The sequence below is a fragment of the Mobula birostris genome, chromosome 11, assembly GCF_030028105.1.
Source record: "Mobula birostris isolate sMobBir1 chromosome 11, sMobBir1.hap1, whole genome shotgun sequence".
Lineage (NCBI taxonomy): Eukaryota > Metazoa > Chordata > Chondrichthyes > Myliobatiformes > Myliobatidae > Mobula > Mobula birostris.
Genome location: NC_092380.1, coordinates 88,350,836 through 88,374,830, shown reverse-complemented (window position 1 = coordinate 88,374,830; position 23,995 = coordinate 88,350,836). Strand labels below are relative to the sequence as shown.

The window sequence follows — 23,995 nt, the reverse complement described above, 5'->3', positions numbered from 1 at the left end:
TTAATATCTAGAAGACAGCTATTTGGTCCCTTGATGGAGATATTTCAGTTATTTCCCTAATGCTTTAACATAATTGAATTTCTTTTGTGGTTTAAGCTAATTATTCCATTCAAATTATAGTCTATGAAATGACTAGACAACAAAATCTTACAATAAAACTAATTTATTGTTTAACACAGTGGAAACAAATTTCAGTGTATAAAAAATAAAATTCACCACACCTGATTTTGAAGTCCTTAAGTCGTTCTGCATTGAGCTTTGCTGTAAGGAAATCAGGAAGTTTCTTTCCAAGCTGATGAAAGCCGAACAGTAGACATTCAACATAACTAAACTGCAGCTTGGGCTCCTCATTGCCTGCATTTTCTCCATTTTCTGCCTCCTCTGGGGGCAATGGCATATATTCCTAGATATTTCAGAAATGCTAGCTTAGTCACAAGAACAGACTTTTTGAGAATGAGCATTTGTAATCCACACAAGCACTGCGTTTACACCTACAGGCATTGATGAGGCTGTATGCATCATGTCAATCCCAGTAAATTACATGAAATTAAAACAAAGTGTTAGATAAAATTATCTACCTAGAAGAAAACAACAAATCAACATTTGGTGAGATTCCATGAATTGCATTGACAGTTTGCAAGGTTTGAATTTTTGAAGAACTTGAGGTACATTCTGAAATTATAATAATGAAAATAAACAACTGGAGACATGAGAATGCAGATGCTGGAATCTGGAGCAACACACAAAAAACAGGTGGAACTCTGTGGATCAGCAGCATCTACGGAGGAAAATGGACAGATGACTTTTGGGTTGAGACCCATACCTTCTGGACTGAAAGATAGAGCGGAGATAGCCAGTATAAAATGACAGAAATGTACTTTGTAATAAATTTACTTTGAACTTTGACTATTTAAAAGAAATAGCTGTTGTTGAATTTTGAGGTGGTGTAAAAGTAGGCAAGTGTAGATTAAATTGCTGAGCTACAATTCATTTAGTGTTGGTTTCTGGATTATGATTTTCGAATAATCCAATAGCATTTTTATCAATTTAAATATTAAGACGTTTCTTTAAAAGGTATACAATACAATCATGTTACAAAGGCTTGCATTTTTCTGCGTTGTGATCTTGTGTGAATTTGCTGATTCTTTTGCATTTTGTGGTTATTTAGTTAGTTTTCCTTCACACATATTCCAGAGGAATAAATTCCATATCTGATATTTTGGTAGTAATCTGTGAATTTCATAAGGGTGAATTTCTATTATCTAAACTGCTATAATGTGGAGAACATAGTATTACACTGGAATAAGGAACAGTGGAAGGGGTATAATTTTCTGGGAAGATTTCATACTTACCAGTAATTTTTCAAACAATTGCTTCAAATTACTTTCTAACTTTTCCATATCACCACAGAAAGGTGTCATTTCTGCCAGTAACTTTAAAACCTACAAATTTAAAAATAAACATTTTTACTTGATGTTTTAAATAATTGATTTGACAGTAAACAACCTTAAATATACTATTTACTGGTTCACAAATTGTTACCAAACTTACCAGTTTCCTCAAGCTGGAACAACTTTTTCCTTCTGGTTCAGAAATAAAACTTGACGCAGAGATTTGCACTACTTGTATTTTATATTTCTTATTATAATTTATAGTACTGTACTGCTGCCACAAAACATACTCCATGACATTTGTCAGTGATAGTAAACTTGATTTTGATTCAGAAATTCCTGTTTGTTGTGAGCAAAGCATTCTAAAACCAGACACTTCAAGCATTCATGATACACAGAACCTCTGATATCATCCTTGTAAATCTCCATTGACTTCTGGCTACATACACTTCTTAAGTGCATGTAATGGTGAATGTACCGAACACTAAAAGTTATCTAACCAGAAGTCAACTTCAATGTCTGGCTTGCTTTTGTTACCAAAAAAAAAGGCTCTATTAAATGGCATTTCTACTTATACTGATGTATTGAAACCAGGCCCCCTTCCTTTATCATGTTTAGGACATTGTTTTCCAAGTATTATGCCCAAACTGAAATGCTTGTATCAAAATTGTTCCTGCACTTGTATCCCTTTCCTCAAATTACTTACTCTTGCTATTGACTTAGTCAATTTGTAAGAACAATTTAAAGTAGATTTAGATTCAAATAACAAAGACTCTGCACAAGTTTAAAAAAACAAATCATCAAATTATGCTGGTCCACATCTTACCTCTAACTGAATGTCAAGTCCTTCTACTGGACTAGTAAGGGAGCTCAGATTTGGTAATACTTGCTCACAGAAGTAGGTGACGAACCTGGTTGAATGAACATTTTTCTGAAAGATAGTAACACCATGAGAGGTAAAATTAATTTTAATCTGCCAGGAATCAGTATGCACTTTTAGACATAATCCAAGGATTTACTTAGAACATATCCACTAACTTCAGAATGTTGCCATCCAACCACACACTCAGGATTATGGCAGCAGACTAATACTGAAACATTTACCACATGATAGAGTTAATTTGGTTGCACAGCACCTCCAAATCCAGAATATACATTGAACCACATCAAGTTGTTATCAATCCTGCAGTTTTATGACTGATGATATCGTTTTCAGTATTCCAGTTCCATTGGTGTTATTGTTGCCTACTTGGCATCTAACCTTTTTAATTTTGGTAAATTATTTGGCATCAATAAACATTGTGTAGAGCAGATCCACATTGTAATTCATAACAACGTTTCTCTATTATAATACTTGAGTTTTCTAATTGCCATTGTCTGGGTATACGCCAATATTAAGTTCCTGAAAAGTTACACACTTCTCCAGCTAACAGCAAGAACAAAACCATCATGTTATTGAGAAGTTTGCCACACAAATGTTCATTTAATATCAGAGTATGTATATAGTATGCAACCTGAAATTTATATTCAGACATTCGTGAAACATGAAACCCCATAGAATGAATGATAGAAACATCAAAGCCCCAAAGCTAGCCTAAAGCCCCTAAAGCTAGCCTAAAGCCCCTAAAGCTAGCCTAAAGCCCCTTTAACCCAATAGGCTATTTCACATTGTTGTGGTCTAGCTAACCTGCGTCTCAAAGCTACAAACTACCCGTCCAGTTTTCACCTCTACATCTGTGGCTGACACCTTTATAGCTGATCCTCTATTATCATTTGGCCTCACACTTTACAAACTTATACTTTTTGTCAAAGATGTTCCTGAATACATATGCACTTCAACTTTTTATTGGTGTTTCACTATCCAACTTAATAGTCTTACCACTTGAAGACCAAAATGAAATACGTATTCAAATTCAATATTTAAAGCTTTGGGGATGTAGCTAAAAAACATAGGAACATAGAAAATAGGTGCAGGAGTAGGCCATTCGGCCCTTCAAGCCTGCACCACCATTCAGAATGATCATGGCTGATCATCCAACTCAGAACCCTGTTCCTGCCTTCTCTCCATACCCCCTGATCCCTATAGCCACATGGGCCATATCTAACTCCCTCTTAAATATAGCCAATGAACTGGCCTCAACTGTTTCCTGTGGCAGAGAATTCCACAGATTCACCACTCTCTGTGCGAAGAAGTTTTTCCTCATCTCGGTCCTAAAAGGCTTCCCCTTTATCCTCAAACTGTGACCCCTCATTCTGGACTTCCCCAACATCGGGAACCATCTTCCTGCATCTAGCCTGTCCAACCCCTTTAGAATTTTATACGTTTCAATAAGATCCCCCTCAATCTTCTAAATTCCAGCGAGTATAAGCCCAGTCGATCCAGTCTTTCATCATATGAAAGTCCTGCCATCCCAGGAATCAATCTGGTGAACCTTTTTTGTACTCCTTCTATGGCAAGAATGTCTTTCCTCAGATTAGGGGACCAAAACTGCACACAATACTCCAGGTGTGGTCTCACCAAGGCCTTGTACAACTGCAGTAGAACGTCCCTGCTCCTGTACTCAAATCCTCTTGCTATGAATGCCAGCATACCATTCGCCTTTTTCACCGCCTGTCCACTTTCAATGACTGGTGTACAATGACACCCAGGTCTCGTTGCACCTCCCCTTTTCCTAATCGGCCACCATTCAGATAATAATCTGTTTTCCTGTTCTTGCCACCAAAGTGGATAACCTCACATTTAACCACATTCCATTGCATCTGCCATGAATTTGCCCACTCACCTAACCTATCCAAGTCACCCTGCATCCTCCTCACAGCTAACACTGTCGCCCAGCTTCGTGTCATCCACAAACTTGGAGATGCTGAATTTAATTCCCTCGTCTAAGTCATTAATATATATTGTAAACAACTGGGGTCCCAGCACTGAGCCTTGCGGTACCCTACTAGTTACTGCCTGCCAACCCCCAATATTGTGTGCTTTAAGTTTGCACACTAATCTCCTGTGTGGGACCTTGTCAAAAGGCTTTTGAAAATCCAAATATACCACATCCACCGGTTCTCCCCTATCCACTCTACTAGTTACATCCTCAAAAAATTCTCTAAGATTCGTCAGGCATGATTTTCCTTTCACAAATCCATGCTGACTTTGTCCGATGATTTCACCGCTTTCCAAACGTGCTGTTATCACATCTTTGATAACTGACTCTAGCATTTTCCCCACCACCGATGTCAGGCTTACCAGTCTATAATTCCCCGGTTTCTCTCTCCCTCCTTTTTTAAAAAGCGGGGTTACACTAGCCACCCAATCCTCAGGAACTAATTCAGAATCTAAAGAGTTTTGAAAAATTATCATTAATGCATCCACTATTTCTTGGGCTACTTCCTTAAGCATTTTGGGATGCAGACAATCTGGCCCTGGGGATTTATCTGCCTTTAATCCCTTCAATTTACCTAACACCACTTCCCTACTAACATGTATTTTCTTCAGTTCCTCCATCTCACTAGACTCACAGTCCCCTACTATTTCTGGAAAATTATTTATGTCCTTAGTGAAAACAGAACCAAAGTAGTTATTCAATTGGTCTGCCGTGCCCTTGTTCCCCATGATCAATTCACCTGTTTCTGACTGTAAGGGACCTACATTTGTCTTAACCAATCTTTTTCTTTTCACATATCTATAAAAGCTTTTACAGTCAGTTTTTATGTTCCCTGCCAGCTTTCTCTCATAATCTTTTTTCCCTTTCCTAATTAAGCCCTTAATTAAAAAAAATCAATCCAGATTCTAGATGAAAATCCAACGCACCCTCTTGTAAAAAGCAGAGTGCCTGAACATCTTTCTATTGATTACCAATCCCAGGATAACCACACCCTTGTCACTGGACCTCCTCATGGAGGCTAGCAGGAGAGCACAATCTTCCACTTCCTGAACCTCTTTTATTTAATCTAATTAAATACACACATTGAAAACTATACCTATCATTAAATTGCTTGCCAGTGTTTTAAATGTTCTAATTTAACATTAACTGATGTCAAGTAAAAGGAAATTCAAGTTTTAACTGATGTTCAGTATACATATTATTTGAAGTGAAAATCATGCCGGAAAAATTAGCAGCATAAAAAAGTTCAACATTTTTCCAAGAATCTTGCAAAAGTTACAATGCAGAGGACAAGACAGATACTAATACTGTTTGGTGATAATGAAATATGTCAAAGGCTATACTTACTGAGAAAAGAGGAACAGCCTGTCTGGTGCACTGTAGTAACCTGTCCACAGAATCTGGATCTGCAGGATTGAACACTTGTTCTAAATCTGCCTGTTCAGCCACCAACTCGACTAATTGTTGTCGACCGCTTACTGTCTGAAGGTTCTTCAGGCTAGACAGAATTTTCATGAATAAAACAAACTCTTCTCCTGTAACATCATCAAGTACCTGAAAACAAAATACTTGACATAAATGCTGCTCCTTAATAATTATGTCCCTTCACTGTTCCTTTGTTTTAAGGAGGAAGGTGGGGTTATGGGAAGAAGCAAAGGGAAGAAACTAAAAATGTACGCAGAGTTACTTTAAGTAAACCCTCTAAGTCCTGTGAATGCTTAAGCACAAAATATTTCAAGTTAACATTATATATTTGGTTATTTTTTTGAAGTTAAAATCATTTTAAAAAATGTACTAAGCGTATGACCTAGATTAAAATACTTTAGTTTGTAACTTTGGCATTTTTAGATTACATTACATAAAAGCTACAGTTCTGGAGTTATACATGGTGCACTCAAGGAAATGGGTTTCATAAGACAACAGCCTTTTTCTGTTTAGGTTAACAATTCCTGCTATGCTGAAAATAAACAAAGATTGTGCAGATACTGGAACTCCCGAGAGTAACACACAAAATGTTGGAGGAACTCAGCCAGTCAGGCAACATCTATGGAAGGAAATAAACGGTCCACATTTTGGGCCAAAACCCTTCATAATAAAAAATGTTCTGTTAGTTAATGATGCCTCTCAAATACACCCACAGAATAGCAAAGATCCTGTTTGAGGTATAGATCTGCAGTTAGCACAGAAGTGCATGTGCACATTTTGCTTAATGGCACCTGCTAGAGGTATTTCTAATGTTAGAAAATCATTCAAATTTATTCCAGACATTTCAGTTGAGTTTATACATCTTAAGCTGAAGTGAACCAGTGTGATAGCACTTACTTTGGAGTATGTCTTTGCTTGAAAAAAACCTATCAAGCTGGCCTCCATTCAGTTGAGTTACAATTTTAGAAATACATTTAAGAGATACCCATAAATAGAAGTATGAGCCTCGGAATTCCCAAGAGTTGTTCCTTTTGTTTACAAACTCTTGTCAGAATTGAAGCAGAAACCTTACTTATGTGTAAAAATTAGGATTTAGCTGAAGTGGGAAATGCTATGATGTAATGCTCCATTTTAAATGTTATAATTAAATTAATAGTAGTTTAAGCCAAGAACATTCCATGACATTCATTTCTCAAATTCTTTCACAATAATAATTCTTCTGCCCATTTCTGTACCTCTGTTGATTAGCTACTGAAGCACACAAATGACTACTCTCAAAATGTTGCACGCCAGAGGCGAGTTAATTTTTTTTTCCTTCAGTGTATGCAACTCACAATTAGATAACTAGCCTCAATTTAACCAAAATCTCAAAATCACCTAGTTATCATAGATATTCTTCCTGTGACTCACTGGACTTCGTTGAAGGTGGTGAAGAATATTTCCCACCCATACAAGATGGATTACTGAGAAAACTTGCTAATTACTTAAATACAAAGAAGTAGAGATTTACAGAATAATTTTATTTCACTTGCCTTTTTAGATTCAACAAAAATGTATTCTTCTACTTCTTTGTTCATGACTTCTTCTGGTAGAGCCTTCAGTTTTGTGGAAAGAAACTTTATGGCACGTTCTCGTACAATATCTTCTCCTTGGATTATCTGTGTGAAAAGACCGCCCAAGGTTCCTTTCAGAAGAAAAAGGAAATCTAGTTTTAAACTTAATATGCACACATTGTATGAAAGTTTGCAAGAAGAGGCATAATATAGACCTTTCACTCAAAAGCACAGTCTCAAATTTACATTTGAAAATGTTCTAAACTTCTAAACAGGTCTATCAGACATCAACAACTTTCACTGTATTCTAATTTGCACACTGATAATTAGAAATTAATTTCAATCTATAGCCACAATTTGGTTATGTCTAAATAAGATGTTATTTCTTTTTATACCACTTTTTCTCCACACTTCCAAATGTTAAACTTCTATTACAATTTTTAATAATTTTTCCCCTTCTCCATGGTCTGGTATTTGTATTCATTGTTTTCTATTAATAGCTAGGTGTTTCATCGTCACTGTCTCACTATTTTTTCTTGGACTTCCACATGGTATCTTGTATTCACTACAGGTAAATAATCTACAAGATTTAACAAAATATTACTTCATGGTATTTCACAATGGCAAACTATCCTCCAACTTCAATTATTTTGTGCTTAAAATACACTATTTTACATAGTTTTTCAACTGCTTTTAAAATGAAATGTACAATGCTGCGCAAAAGTCAGACATTTATATATCTAGCGTGGCTAAAACTTGTACAGTACTATAATAATTTTATGTATTGTACTATACTGCTGCTGCTGCAAAAAAATCATGACAAATGTGAATGTTGATAAACCTGGTTCTGATGTGTGTTTCTTTTGTGGACTGAGCGTGTGTAGGGGACAGGAAGAGGGGAATATGGTTCAGAAAATGGAAAGGGAGAGAGGAGCGTGCAGGAAGCACCATTATTCAGTAATGATCAATAAGCCAATTCTTTGGAATCAAATGGCCTTACCTAGTGTCTCAAAGCTGGGCGTGTCTGTACCAGCACCACACCCTTGCCCCTCCTTCTCTGCCACCTGTCCCACACCCCTCCCGCAACACTCCACCCTTGCCCTTACCAACATTCTTTGCTTTTGCCAGATTAGCAAATCCATTCTCCGCTCCACATTGACAAATACAGTACTGGGTCAAATACTTAGGCAACCTAGCTACATATATGTGCTTAAGACTTTGGTACAGTACTGTTGGTATGTTGAATGAACAATCTTATGAAATTAAAAGGACTACATTTCAATAGCTTCATTACAGAATACTTCAAAACAATGCTTTGTACATCCACAAAATAGTTATAAAATAGCAGTTACCTTTAGCATCAATCTTGAATATACATATTAATGCATTATTAACCAAGTTAAATTCTGCATTATCATCTGAAAGAAAAAGTGGAAACAACTTCAATTCAGCGTAGGATTATGTATCTAAATCAAATTTAGTAGCTATCAGTTAGCTTTACATTAATGACTTAAGAGCATATTCCAGAAAGATCACCTCAGTTTTTGCTACCTCAGCTGTTACAGATTTATTTGAAATGTTTGGCAAAAATCAAATCTGGAAAAATTCTTCAAATACAGGTGAAGCCCACAATATGACCATTTGGGTCATGGAAATTTGCAATTACAGAATTCACAAATCACCACCCAAAAATTTGAGATTTGGTATATAATTTTCTCCACTGGAACCTTACATGAAGAAAAAAGTAAATAAACACAAAAAGTATATTTTTCCAACCTGCATTCTTAACACATTCACAGAATGTACAACGTTGCATTATGGAAAATTGCGATAATGTACTATCTTCTAGGAATGCAACCACCTCCCTTTCTCTGTATCATGGGTGTTGCCTGACTGCATGTTCAAACATTTATCTGAAAAAGTGTATTGATTAAATCTATTCAAACTGATGATAGTTGTATCGGGGGATAAGACAGCTGAAACAGATTCGCAGAATGCACCAGAATTTCTGAATACTGAAAAAGCAACAAAATGGCCCAGTTCATCAACTATTAACTTTTCTCCTCAGACATAAAAGGTATCCAAAAATACTTACCACAAATTTGTAAATTATTCACAGGATTAAAGATAATCTGTGGTGTATGGCAATTCATAAAATCCAAATGATTAAGTTTCCCTCTTTAGCAAGCTCAAATTTAATTGATAAACACATCCATGTGGATGCCAGCTTCTTATCTCTAGATCTACTAACCAGTGTTTTTGTTTTTCCTCCCAATTTCCTCTCTAACCTTGTAATAAAAGGTTAACCTCGTTAATAAAAATCAACAAAACTTCCAAAATCACAATTTAATCATCTAGGCATGAAAAGAAAGAGGAAACCACAAGTCATAGGAACAGAATTAGGCCATTTGGCCCATCGAGACTGCTCCACCATTCCATCATGGCAGATTTATTATCCCTCACAACCCCATTCTCCTGCCTTCTCCCTATATCCTTTGATGCCCTGACTAATCAAGAGTCTATCAACCTCCACTTTAAATATAATCAATGACTTGGTCTCCTCAGCCATTCGCAGCAATGAATTCCACAGATTCACCACCATTTGGCAAAATAAATTCCTCCTAATCTCTGTTCTGAATGGACATTGCTCTATTCTGAGGCTGTGCCCTCTCATCCTAGACTCACCCATTAAAGGAAACATCCTCTCCACATCCCCTCTATCTAGTTGTTTCAATAATCGATAGGTTTCAATGAGATTCCCACATCTTTCTTCTAAATTCCAGCAAGTACAGACCCAGAGACATCAAAAGCTCCTCATATTTTAACCCTTTCATTCCTGTAAACCTTTAGACCCCCTGTAATGTCAGCACATCCTTTCTTAGACAAGGTGCACAAAACTGCTCATAATTGCATTGCATTTTCCTTCATTACCACTGACTCAATCTGCAAATTAAAGCTTAGAGAATCCTACACAAGGACTACCAAGTCCCTTTGCACCTCTGACCTTCTGAATTCTCCCCCCATTTAGAAAACAGTGTATGCCTTTACTCCTTCTACTGAAGTGCATGACTATGCACTTCCCTACACTTTATTCTATCTGGCATTTCTTTGCCCATTTTCCCAATCTGTCTAAGTTCTTCTGAAGACCAAATGCTTCCTTAACACTACCAGACCCTCTATCTATCCTTGTATCACCTGCAAAGTTGGCCACAAAGCCACCAATTCCCTCATCCAAATAGTTGACATTCAAGGTGAAAAGAAAAGTTCATAACACGACCCCATGTGGAACACCAATAGGCACTGGCAGCCAACCAGAATATACACTAATTTATTCCCACTGCCTCCTGCGAATCAGCCTTTCTTCCAACCATGGTAGTATCTTTCCTGTAATACCATGGGTTCTCATTTTGTTAAGCAGCCACATGGACTCTTATCTTGTTAAGCAGCTTCATGTGCTGCACCTTGTCAAAGGCCTTTTGAAAATCCAAATGAACACCCTCTGACTCTCCTTTATCTATCCTACCAGTTATTTCCTGAAAGAATTCCAAGGAATTTGTCATGCAAGATTTTCCTTTAAGGAAACCATGCTGACAATGGCCTACTTTATCATGTGCCTGCAAGTACCCCAAAATCTCACCCTTAATAGTGGACTCCAACATTTTCCCAACCAATAAAGTCAAGGTAACTGGTCTATAAATTTCCTTTCTAATGCTTCCCTCCCTTCTTAAAGGGTGGAGTGACATTGGTAATTTTTCAGTCTTCTGGAACCATTCCAGGATGTAATGTTTCTTGAAAGATCATTACTGATGCCTCCACAATCTCTTCAGCTACCTTTTTTTGAACCCTAGGTTGCAGTCGATCTGGACCAGGTGACTTATTTACCTACAGACCTTTAAGCTTTCCAAGCACCTTCTCTGTAATAATAGGAACTACACTCACTTCTGCTCCCTGACACGCTCGCATTTCTGGTATACTGCTGGTGTCTCCCACCGTGAAGTCTGACAAAATACCCAAGCTGCTCTGCCATTTTCCCTCCCATTACTACCTCTCCTGTGTCTCTTCCCAGCGTTCCAACATTCACTCTCACTTCTCTTTTACTCTTTAGATATCTGAAAAATCTTTAGGTATCCTCTTTTATACTTTTGGCTAGTGTTCCTTCATATTTCATCTTTTCTCCCCTTATGGCATTTTTAGTTGCCTTCTGTTTGTTTTTAAAAGTTTCCCAATTCTCTTAACTTCCCACTAATTTTTGTTACATTACACACACTCCCTTTCATGTTGTCTTTGACTGCTCTTGCCAGCCACAGTTGCCTCATCCTCCCTTTAGAATACTTCATCAGCTTTGGGATGCATCTATCATGCATCTTCCGAATTGCCCCCAGGAACTCCAGCCACTACTCTTCTGCTGTCATCCCTGATAGTGCCCCTTCCAATCAACCTAGGTCAGCTTTTCTCCCATGCCTCCATAATTCCTTTAATTCCACTGTAACACTGATACATCCAGCTTTATCTTTTCCCTCTCAAATTGCAGTACGAATTCTATCATATTATGATCACCATCTTGCAAGGGTTCCTTTATTTTAAGCTCCTTAATCAAATCTGGTTCATTACACAACACCCAAACCACAACTGCTTTTCCTCTAGTGGGCTCATCCATAAGCTGTTCTAAAAAGTCATCACAAAGGCATTCCACAAATCCCCCCTCTTGGGATCCAGCACTGACCTGATTTTCCCAATTTACCAGCATACAGAAATCCCCCACGACTATTGTAACATTTTCCTTATTACATGCCTTTTCTATCTCCCATTGTAAATTATATCCCACATCCTGGCTATTGTTCAGTGGCCTGTATATAACTCTCATCAGGGTCTCTCTACCCTTACAGTTACTTAACTCTATCCACAAGGATTCCATTCCCTGCCAAATTAGTTTAAACTCTCCCCAACAACAGAAGACTGTATCAAATTCAAAGAATTAGTAAGCTGCATCACTTACGAATAGTAAGAAAAATTATACTTCGGTAGAGTCCAAAAATTCAATTAACAGTAGTATTTTTCCAGGAAGGAAGATCCTACTTGCTGACCCAAGTTAGTCTGGTCAATTGTGGCTCCTATCCCACAGTTCAGTCTTGATGTCCCCTTTACTAGTTAATGAGCTATTCAATTGAAAGATTACCATAAAGGCACAACTTTGTCACATGCAGTAAGATCCAGTAATAATGATTTAACTTTTCAATTAACCTACACGTACTAAGTCAACAGTAATCAAATTAACTTAGATATAATGTACTGATATTAAAATTCCAGTAGTTAACCTTTGTACAATACGATGTGCTACAAACCAATCCCAATGAACCTTTCACTATTTTTGTTTTTATAGTTGTTTTGAGTTTCAATACAAACAGGCTTCACTGAACTACCATACAACTCAAAGTTGCTCTGAATGGACAGCAACAGATGCTAGCACATGGCCTCCAAATGATTACAACAAATTATCAATTAGCTGAACATAAAAGGTTATGCTGCACTTAGCTTCAAATTATTTCCAACAATTATCTTTCTTTTAAATCTATGAATAACATCTATGGATGTTCATCACTGCTTTGTTACTAGGGATTAAACTGTTGAAGATAAGGTGGTCTGAAAACAGATATGAAATCATGCTGAGAAATTATGAAGTCTAGTATGGAAAACTATCAAACTAAGTTCATAAATCTTGTGTTACTGTTTGAAAAAAAATGCCTTAATTGATAGTAACACTGAGATTTCTTCTTTGCTTAGAGCTCTGTGTACAGCACAGAACTTTATCTACACTATCATTTCCTTTCCATTTACCTGTGCCATTTTATCTTTCTATTCCTTGCCTACTCAAGTACCTGCCTAAACGTCTCTTAAGTGTAATTGCCATATCGGATTCCAACAGCTCCCCTGGCAGCGAGTTTCAAACATCAACAACTCTTCATGTGAAAAACCTTTGCCCTGAATACCCTTTAAAAGTCATCCCTCTTCACTTAAACCTATTCCCTCTTGTTTACAATAGGAAAAATATTCTAACTAAGCCTCTCATATCTGATACACTTCTGTCAGGTTACCGCTCATCCTCCTTTACTCCAGGATAGACAAGCCCAGCCCATCCAATCTCTCCCCTTAACTAAATTCCTAAAATTCTGCAACAAGGAGCAGAAAATGCAAGTGTAATCTGGAGATCTGAAATAAGATCTGGAAATGTTGGAAACACTTGGCTATCAGGCAGCACTGATGAAAAGAGAATAAACTGAGCTCAAAGGGTCTTCAAACCAAAATATTACCATTTTCTCATATTATAAGTGATGTCTTACATGATCAGCATTACCCACATTTTTTTAAAATACTGTTATTGTCAGTTTGCCTCACTATTCCAATCAGGACACCAACAAGGAGAACAGTGGCCCATCTCAGACAGGAGGCAAACTCTGCTATAAACAGCAGAGAAAAGTTGAAAAGCCATTTGCAAGGTCAGAATTTAGTAAATCAGAAAAGACACACTCCCTTAATAAACAAACCTGTGAAAATACAAGTTTTAGGTTGGTTATATCCTTCGGTTCAGTGACATAGGTTCATTCAAAATATTGCTGCCCAGCTAATCCCTGCAAGATATTAATCTAATGCTAGTCATTAGTTTTTCAATTTCTATCCAACTTGCTCAACTTCATAGCCTAAAAAGGAGAACCCAATGGAATATAATAATAATATTCTATTGAGATATTCCTTATGTGAAATTCTAAAATAATTTAAATATTAATTCATCTATAGAAATTTTTACTTATTAACATAAAAAAATGAACAGCAATATAGGAAGAACAAAAGTTTAACTGACTGTATTAAAACAACTTTCATGACAAAATATTCCACTTACCAGTCTGTAAAAGCTGTGTTAATATATCTGCAACCCTTGGAAGATTTTCACCTGTTGCAAACTGAGGCAATTCTTTAATGGCTTGACGCCGAATCTAAAAACATTCAGCACAATGTTAGAAGTTTAATAAGTTCACATGTTGCACTCATTCTTACTTGTTTTGCTATATCTTACAATAATTCTTCATTAATATCCCTTTATATAAACAGCCTGTCACAAAAAAACTGTGGGTCAATTGTTTAAGAAAAATAACCAGATGGCTTGAGTCGCAAAAATAAACTGAGGTGATTTTATTTACCTCAAAAGACGACAAAAACTGGGGAAAAAAACTATATATATATAGCACCACCCTCAGACTAAACACCAAAGAAAACTAACCCCAAAGCCTATCTGTCTGTCTGTATCTTGTTTTACGGCGGTTGGCATCCAGCTTAATGGTGCATTACCGCCACCCTCTGCTCCAGAATGTGCACTAGACATACATTCTAAATACACACACACACACACACACACACACCACCCTCCCATCTTTGACCATCCTAGTATCCTATTCCTGTTTATTCGTCATATTCTATAAAAAAAACCCCTGTACCCCTTAAAAACGCTAAAAATACCCGGACTTGTGCTCTCTCACTCATGCCCAGCAACCCTTTTAATGTGAATTCCTGCATCCCCAACTCCCTTAATTTATTTCTCATCATCTCTCTCTGTATCCCATACTACCTGCAACACAAAACTACATGTTCTACTGACTCCTCTTCCTGACATTCCTCACACAATCCTGTCTGGTGTTTCCCTATCATTTTCAACGTTTTGTTTAATGCACAATGCCCCAGCCTTAACCTAGTCCACACAATTTCCTCTCTTCTGTTTCCATTACCTACCCTAGTAACTGCAACACTCTTTTGTATTTGATATAAATGTCTCCCTTTCCCCTCCCTGTCCCATCTTTCTTGCCACATTCGGTTGACTTTTTCCCAGATTACACACTTAACCTCTGCTTTACTGATACTAATGTGCATTTCCACATTTTCTTTCTTTAATGCCCTCTTTGCCAACTCATCCACCCTCTCATTCCCCTTCACCCCTACATGTGCTGGAACCCATAGAAATTTTACCTGACCTCCCTGATTTGCAATTCTTGTAACTAACTGAAGGACTTCATAAAGTACATCTTGCCGACTGTTTGTGTGAAAAGACCTTAAACTTGCTAGAACTGAGGATGAATCTGAACATATCAATGCTTTGGCTTGTCTGGCTTTCTGCACCCATTGCAACGCAACCAACACTGCCAGCATCTCCACTGTAAACACCCCTAACTTATTAGATGTTCTTCTGTTGATTCCAATTTCTTTTGCTGGTATTACCACCCCAAACCCTGTCACTCCTGTTTCAGGTTCCTTCCCACCATCTGTATAAATGTAAGTATAATCACTATACTTTTCCATCACATGACAGTTAAATGCATTCACCAAATCTGTTTTATATCTTTCTTTCCTTTTTACCTCTAACAAATGCCAGTCTATGTCAGGCCATACAAGCTTCCATGGAGCTACAACTGGATAAACTACTGAAGGACTTATCCTCAGATCAAATACTCCACATTCTTTCGCGATATCATTCCCTACCCGACTAAAGGTATCCCTCTGAACTCCCATTTTCCCAGCACTCCTGCAACATTCCTTTAGTAGGGTGAGAATCACTGTGCCCCTGCAAGTTAGCCCAGTAGTTTGACATCAGTTGCATCCTTCTTAGTTCCAAAGGCAGTATTCCCATTTCTACCTGTAGGGCTGACACTGGTGACGTTTTAAGAGCCCCACTGCACACTCTCAAGGCCTGAGCCTGAATCACATCCAGTTTCCTTATAAGGGACCTAGCTGCTGATCCATATACTATATTTCCATAATCCAATACAGATCTTACTAAAGCCACATACAGTCTCTTCAAAGCTGAACAACTTGCTCCCCATTCCCTACCAGTCAAACATCTCATCACATTTATCACTTTTTTACATTTCTCCTCAACTTTCCTGATATGGTCTGCCCATGTTAATCGTGAATCAAATATAACTCCCAGAAACTTAAATGACGCAACCCTTTCTAATTCAACCCCATACATCCTTAACTTCTTCCCTACCTCAACCCTTTTCCTGGTAAAAAATACAGTTTGAGTTTTGTCTACTGAGAATCTACATCCCCAATCATAACCCCACTCCACCACTTCATCAATTGCTTCTTGTAGTTTCCTGATTATATGGTCCATGTTCCTGCCTCTTTTCCACAAGGCCCCATCATCCGCAGTGACCTACCTATATCCACTGGTATCTTTGTGAAGACATCATTGATCATAATGATGAAAAGTAACGGGCTAATCACACTACCTTGAGGTGTGCCATTTTCCACTATGTACTGTTTTGATAATTCTGATCCAATCCGAACTTGAATTTTTCTACCAAACAAAAAATCTTTAATCCAATTAAAAACTCTCCCACCAACCCCCATCTTGTGCAGTTTAATTAATAATCCTTCCTTCCACATCATATCATAGGCTTTTTCAATGTCAAAGAACACTGCCACTACTGGCTCTCTATTTGCCTGGGCCTTCCTTATTTCAGTCTCTAACATAATCACTGAGTCCATGGAATTCCTTCCCTTTCTAAACCCCAAAGCCTTGGTAACCTGAGGCTTATAACTGCTAAGCCCCTCCCCCTAGACCAACCAAAAGCTAATTAACTCAATTATCCAATTAAAGATGGTATCCTCCACCATCAGGACACCTGTGCAGGTTGCTGCTGCCTCTATATGAGACAGTTCCATGCAGCAGCTCTGGTTCAGACCCAGTCACTATTACTGCTGGGGATGACTATTTTACCGAGTGCGCCATGTGCCGTCCGTAATTAGTAACGGGCCTTCGTCACACAGCCATAGAGTCAGAACACAATAGCACAAAAACTAGCACTTCGGCTCATCTTATCCATACCAGACAATTATTCTGCTTAATCCCATTGACCTACACCTGGATCATTCCCATACCCAACCACGTACATAATCCAAGTTTGTCTTAGATGCTGAAATTGAACATTCATCCACCATTTCCATAAGCAGCTCAATTCAAATTTGCACCATATTGAGTGAAGAAATTCCCAAGATTCCCCTTAAATATTTCACCTTTTACCCTTAGCCTATGAGCTACAGCTCTAGTATCACCTAGCCTCAGTGAAAAAAGCCTGCTTACATTTACCTTAGTTCTATCGCTCAATTTTATATATTCTGTCAAATGTCCCCTTAGTCTCCTATGCTCCAATAAAGTCTTAAGCTATTCAAATTTTTCCTACAAGCCGAGTCCTCAAGTCCTGGCAACATCCTTGTAAATTTTCTCTATATTCTTACTAGTGACCAGAACTGCAAACAATACTGCAGGTTAGGCCTCACCAATGTCTTATGCAACTTCAACATAGCATCCCAACTTTGCCTTATGGTCTTTATGATCCTATCTACATTAATCAATATACTGGAATTTAAGGTATTGAAACAAAACAAACCTTGCCAAGTAGACTACTGAAAATCAAATATTAAAAATGATCTTGGTCAATTCCTTCTTTCCTCCCTGCGTAAACCATTTTGAATTCTACCTTAAAACTCTATGCCTCTCACAACCAGATTTCAGATTCTGACAGACGCAAATGATAAACTCTTACTGAAAGATCTTCATCCTCACAGAGATCCAACTGAGCATTGATAGCACTATCAGCCAACTCTGGAAAATGTTTGAAGAACTTTGGAATAAACTGTGCTGCCAATCTTTTCTCCTTTGCACCACTTTTCACACCATCCAGAATAGCTTGATACGAATCCTTGTACTGAAAAAGGAAAAAGTTATATACAGTTATAATTTACTCAAAGCCCTACAAAATATTCAGATAATTCAGTTGCCTAAAGTTCACTTCTCTTCTGCTCAAAACCAGAGGAGCATTTCACGTGTAAAATAATAAGGTTGTAAAAGCTCTTGAGTTGGAGATGGAGGCACAGAATGGGTCATCTGAAATCTTATGGAGTCATGGAAACATTTCACTGATATTCCAGTGATAACTCTGTTTGGTTTAATATTCTGAGTATATAATCAGATATTTCTAAACACCTGAAGTTATTAAAATACAAGCTGTTTTGTGCTGAAAATCTTTGAACATTCTTTGTACTAGACAGTACTAAACCCCGCTCTCACCTGACAAATCCATTACTATTCCAGAGGCATTCCAGAACTGCAAAAATTTCCTAAACACCTCTCTTCTTCCCCCACCATCACCAAGTATAAGGAGCTCATGGACTTCACCTCCAATATTATAACCATAGTCAGCTGCCTCTGCCAATGACCTCTACCTCTGCTTGCTCAAAAGGCCACAATTCCAAGATTTCACCATTTGACAGTCCTAAAATCACATTTCTGCTCACTCTTCCACTCAAGTTCATATATCTACTATACCCTCTTCCCACTTCTCTGCTGCCAGCTAAATTCTCCTCCTTGCTCTCAGGTTAACTGATATTATTTACTGTTCCCCACACTCAATTCTTCACCACCATTTTAGACTTTCTACATGGACCCAACTCATAAAATACTCAACTCTTGATGTCCCTCCCAACCCCAATGTACGCAATAGAAGAACTAGTGCTGAATCACAAACTTCCCTTACCTCTTAAAAAATCCTTGAATTTAAGGTACCTTCTAAATCTGCACTGGGCAAGGATTTTTAATTTGAATTCCTAATTGGATTTCTAGATGACAGTTCTAGCTATGCTCTTCCCCTTTATTAAAACATTTTCTTCATATTCACTGTTAAAACCTTTTAATTTTAAACATCTAAATTAGGGGCCGCCAACCTGTCGATCACGATCGACTGGTCGATCTTTGAGACTTTTCCAGTAGATCCTGAAAAAAAATCAAAAATAAATACACAAATACTGTTGTAATGTGAGCATTATAAAAACAAGTAATACTAATTAGGATAATGGTAATATAGCAATACTTTTGCTACAAAGCTGTTTGTAAAGAGAGATTGTTTCTGGGTTGTGGGGTTTTAGTTCCGTTCTTTCTGCCCAGTGCGCATGTGTGTAGCACCCCCGCCATGAAATGCGTTTTCAGCGTAGCTTGTGCTGCATCAAAGTGACCAATTAAATTAGATATGCAGTGGTCCCCAACCACTGGGCTGCGAAGAATACAGCGGTGGCCGGAACGCACCCAACACATCTTTAAGGATAAAAGCCGAAATAAACAAGCTAATTAGTTACGTGCCAGGCGGCACCTAATTAATTAGCTTGTTTATTTTGGCTTTTTTTCTTAAAGATGTGCTGGATGCGTTCCGGAAGCCACCGCTGTACCGCTGCATTCTTCACGGCCCGGAGGTTGGGGACCACTGGATAAGAGTACAGACTGTCACAAACATCAATATATGGCACTCGCTCATGATATCCTGATAGCATGGCGGAGGCTCCATGAAAGAAGGCGAAAACATACAAATACCATTCAGAATGGGAAGAGGAATTTCTACTTACCTTGGTGAAAGACAAGTGTGGATGTATGTTGTGCCACCAAACACAAGCACTGACTAAAAGAGGGAATCTGGAGCGGCACCACAACACCAACCACCAGAAGTATAAAGACACCTACCCCCCAAAGAGCGCAATTCATGCCAGGAAAGTTGAGGAGCTGAAATCAGGGTTGAAGGTCCAGCAATTGTTTTTCACAAAACATGCTGCTCAAAATAAACCTGCTATTGAAGCATCATTTCGTGTAAGTCACCTTTTGGCTAAACACAAGAAGTTTTTTACATATGGTGATTTATTCAAGGAAGCAATGGCCATTACCACAGTGACTGTTTTTAATGACTTTAAAAACAAAAACGACATCACAACCGCAATACATAATATACCAGTAACAAAGAGGGTAGAGTCACCGTCAGAGGACGTGGATATTTTTCACAACAATTCGATGAATCCCTGAATGTAATGCAAACAGCTCAGCTTGTTGTATTTGTCAGAATGGCTTTCCAGGATTTTACAACAAAGGAGGACTTCCTCACTCTTTTGCAATTAAAGGAGAGAACGAGAGGTGAGGATATTTACAATAAGTTTAAAAAATATGTCCGTGAAAATGACAACCCCATTCATAAACTGGTGGCAATTACTACTGCTGGGGCCCCAGCATTGTGCAGTGTGCACGTTGGTTTTATAGCACTAAAAGTCTGTGCCTACTTCGGGTCAAATTATCTATGTGAAATTGCATTTTCACAGATGAAAAATTATTAAATCTAAGTACAGGAGCTGTGTTAATGACAGAAACCTCACAGACTGTCTTACTGACAGACACCTCACAGAATGTCTCAGACTGGCTGGCTGTAGTTATGAGCCAAATTTCAGGGAACTAGCAATAAGTATTCAGCCCCAGTCATCATACTGAGTGCAACAGTCAATTTTTATTCATTTATTTTTTGTGTTGAAAGAAAATTAAATAATGAAACTTAGAATTAAAGGTGTGAAGTATTGCAATATTCTTAAAGAAAGATATGCTAGTCACAGTGTTCTCTTGTTTGAATTAATTTGTAAGTTTGACAAAGTATTGTGTAATTCAAATACAATTAGCCCAAATAAAAGGCCTCAAACTGGCAGTACAATCTGAGCTGTTTTTTCTCTAAACAACTTAGTAGGTAGATCTTGCCTTTCACTAAGGTCGAGGTAGGGGATCTTGGGCTTAAAAAGGTTGGTGACCACTAATCTAAATTATGTGAATTTAAATTCAGATAATAATCTGTAATATACAAAAAAGGCAAACCGATTCTTAATATTAGTAATAATGGCATTAAAACTAATCAGATTATCCTATCAGCCAATCTAATTCACTAATATCCTTTGGGAAGGAAATCTACCATCTTTATCTAGGTTGTCCCACACCTTCTTCATGTGGGTTGGTTACAGTCAACAGCAACAGTATAAAACCACTTAGGGTAGTCAACTTTACAAAGAATGCACATGCATTGAGAGAACAGTATCGTCAAACAACTGATCTCAGAATCAGACCTTACAGACATCATGTTAAGACTCCCATCATTGTAATTATTGAGTACTTTTTCCTCTCACAAATAGGATGGATCCACCAAGCATAATGGTAAACAAATCGGTGTGAGTAGCCCTTGGAGTCCTTCACATTGGCTCCAGACCTCATATAGTCTCACGGCATCAGGTGAAATATGTGCAAGGAGCTGCCTCCCATCTACCTTCATCCATCTGTTGATGGATCAGATTTTGTGGCAGCAGTATTGCAATCTGTAACAAATTATTATGTTACAACAAAATAAATAAATAGTGAGAGAAGCAAAGCGAGGTAGTGTTCATGAACTCATGGACCTTTCAGAAATCTGATGGCAGAGAAGAAACTGTTCTTAAAATGTGGAGTGTGGACTTTGGTCTCGTGTACATCCTCCCAGATGGTAGTAATGGGAGGAGGGCACAACTCAGATGGTGAGAGTCCTTAATGAGGTCTTCCTGAAGCACCGCCTTTTGAAGATGTTCTCGATGGTGGGGAAGCCTGTGTCTGTGATGCAACTAGTCGGAATGTACTCCAATGTATATGTGTAGAAATTTGCAAGAATGTGAAGACAAAGCTGTGTTTGAATATAGATGTAACTTTCCATTGTGTTGTACAGGTTTCCCCCGCCATCCGAAGGTACAGCGTTCAAATGAAACGGTTTGTAAGCCGAAATGTCGTAAAGCGAAGAAGCAATTACCATTTATTACTATGGGAAAATTTTTTGAGCGTTCCAGACCCAAAAAATAACCTACCAAATCATGCCAAATAACACATAAAACCTAAAATAACAGTAACATATAGTAAAAGCAGGAATGATATGATAAATACACAGCCAATATAAAGTAGAAATACTTTTTGCAATCATTGAAGCACTACCTAGTGCAGCGAAAATCTCACGCATGCGCCCTCGGCAGAAACATTCTTTCCAGTAACCTTTAAGCTATGAGGCTGCCAAACCGTACCAAATAACAAATCATACTAAATAACACAAAAATACACAGCCCATATAAAGTAGAAATACATTTTGCAATCATTGAAGCACAGACTAGCGCAGCGAAAATCTCACGCATGCGCTCTCAGCAGAAGCACTGTTGACGCAGGCGTTGTCGGCGGAAGGTACTGTCGACTGAAGGCACTGTCGACGCAGGTGCTGTCGGCGGAAGGCACTGTCGGTGCAGGCCCTGTTGGCGCAGGCACTGTCGACTGAAGGCACTGTTGGCGCAGGCGCTGTCGCACTCTCCAGTAACCTTTAAGCAACGAGGCTGCCAAATCATACTAAATAACACAAAAATACACAACCTATATAAAGTAGAGATAATGTATGTACAGTGTAGTTTCACTTACAGGAATCAGGATGGTGTGTTAGACTGAGTCATCGGAAATTGGGGTGGTGGGAGGTAGAGGAGACTGGGGTGTCATCTCATCGTAGTCTTTTTCCAATAGGGTAGCCAGGTCATCATCTTCTATGTCTGCCTGCCTCGATGTCGAAGGTCAAGGTTCGTTGTCTGCTGTGGCTGATGTGCAAGGCTTGAAAAACAACAGTATACTTGACTGCTGAGCCTCGCACATTTTTCTATCATACAGTTCTTTGCAAGCACTCAAAACATCCTACAAACCTGCCCTAATCCTACGTGCCCTTTCAAAATTAAAGTCATACTTTTCTGCAATCATTGCAGTGCTGTCAATCGCAGCGAAAATCTCACGCAACTGCTTCACATTCAGTCCCTGGACGACTTCATTTTCGCTACTGCGTTCCGTTTCCATTGTTAATCTTTCCTCTTGCAATTGCATCAGCTCTTCACCTGTCAATTCTTGGTCATGGGATGCCAAAACCTCCTCAACATCATCTTCGTCAACTTCCACAAACCTAGCCTCCTTAGCCAAGCTCACTATTGTCGTATTTATTGTTGATGGGCCAAAGCCTTTAAAATCGTTCACTGCTTCGGGACATAGTTTTCTCCAAACGCCATTTCTCATCAAGGCTGTTAGCCTATCAAGAGCATCTCCAATGTTGGCGATTGCCAGTTTTATATTGTAGTCTTTCCAGATCTCTCGCAAAGATGCTTTGGAGTTGCCCTCTCTGTCAATAGCACTTACAATAAAACGCATCACATTTTGCGTATAGTAAGCCTTAATTGTGGCTATTAGGCCTTGGTCACATGGCTGCAGCAACGATGTCGTATTCAGCGGTAAGAACACAACACGAATGTTACTGCCATACTCAGTAATGGCAGGCGGATGAGCAGCACAATTATTGACAATCACAAGACACCTATTATCGAGGTTATTTCCTCTACAGTATTTTTCAACAAAAGGACTAACGTATCTGCTCATGTACTCAGAAAAAAGCACTTGGGTGTTCCAACTGCTTGGATGTGAACGGAACATAACGGGAAGTGTTTTCTTATCAACGCCTTTAAGTGCCCTCGGATTTTCTAAACGGTACACTAGTAGAGGCTTAAGGACAGCATCGCCAGTGGCGCTAATAATAGGCATTAGGGTAAACCTGTCCTTCGATGCCTTGTGTCCCTTAGCCTGCTTTTCTTCTTTCGAAATAAATGTCTTACTTGGCAAACAACAGGAATTCTGCAGATGCTGGAAATTCAAGCAACACACATCAAAGTTGCTGGTGAACACAGCAGGCCAGGCAGCATCTGTAGGAAGAGGTGCAGTTGACGTTTCAGCCCGAGACCCTTCGTCAGGACTAACTGAAGGAAGAGTGAGTAAGGGATTTGAAAGTTGGAGGGGGAGGGGGAGATCCAAAATGATAGGAGA

The 23,995-nt window shown here is 38.4% G+C and overlaps 1 protein-coding gene across 1 annotated transcript in view; it reads right to left on the bottom strand.

Annotated features, from left to right (window-relative positions):
- api5 (apoptosis inhibitor 5) overlaps positions 1 to 23,995 on the bottom strand; it is a 53,080-nt gene that overhangs the window by 15,496 nt on the left and 13,589 nt on the right. The window contains exons 2-9 of the mRNA XM_072272679.1: positions 17,841 to 18,002; positions 14,144 to 14,237; positions 8,601 to 8,666; positions 7,228 to 7,379; positions 5,618 to 5,824; positions 2,218 to 2,322; positions 1,353 to 1,442; positions 222 to 403 (exon numbers count right to left, since the gene is read on the bottom strand). Coding sequence (XP_072128780.1) covers positions 222 to 403; positions 1,353 to 1,442; positions 2,218 to 2,322; positions 5,618 to 5,824; positions 7,228 to 7,379; positions 8,601 to 8,666; positions 14,144 to 14,237; positions 17,841 to 18,002 — 1,058 coding nt within the window. The remainder of the gene's footprint in view (positions 1 to 221; positions 404 to 1,352; positions 1,443 to 2,217; positions 2,323 to 5,617; positions 5,825 to 7,227; positions 7,380 to 8,600; positions 8,667 to 14,143; positions 14,238 to 17,840; positions 18,003 to 23,995) is intronic.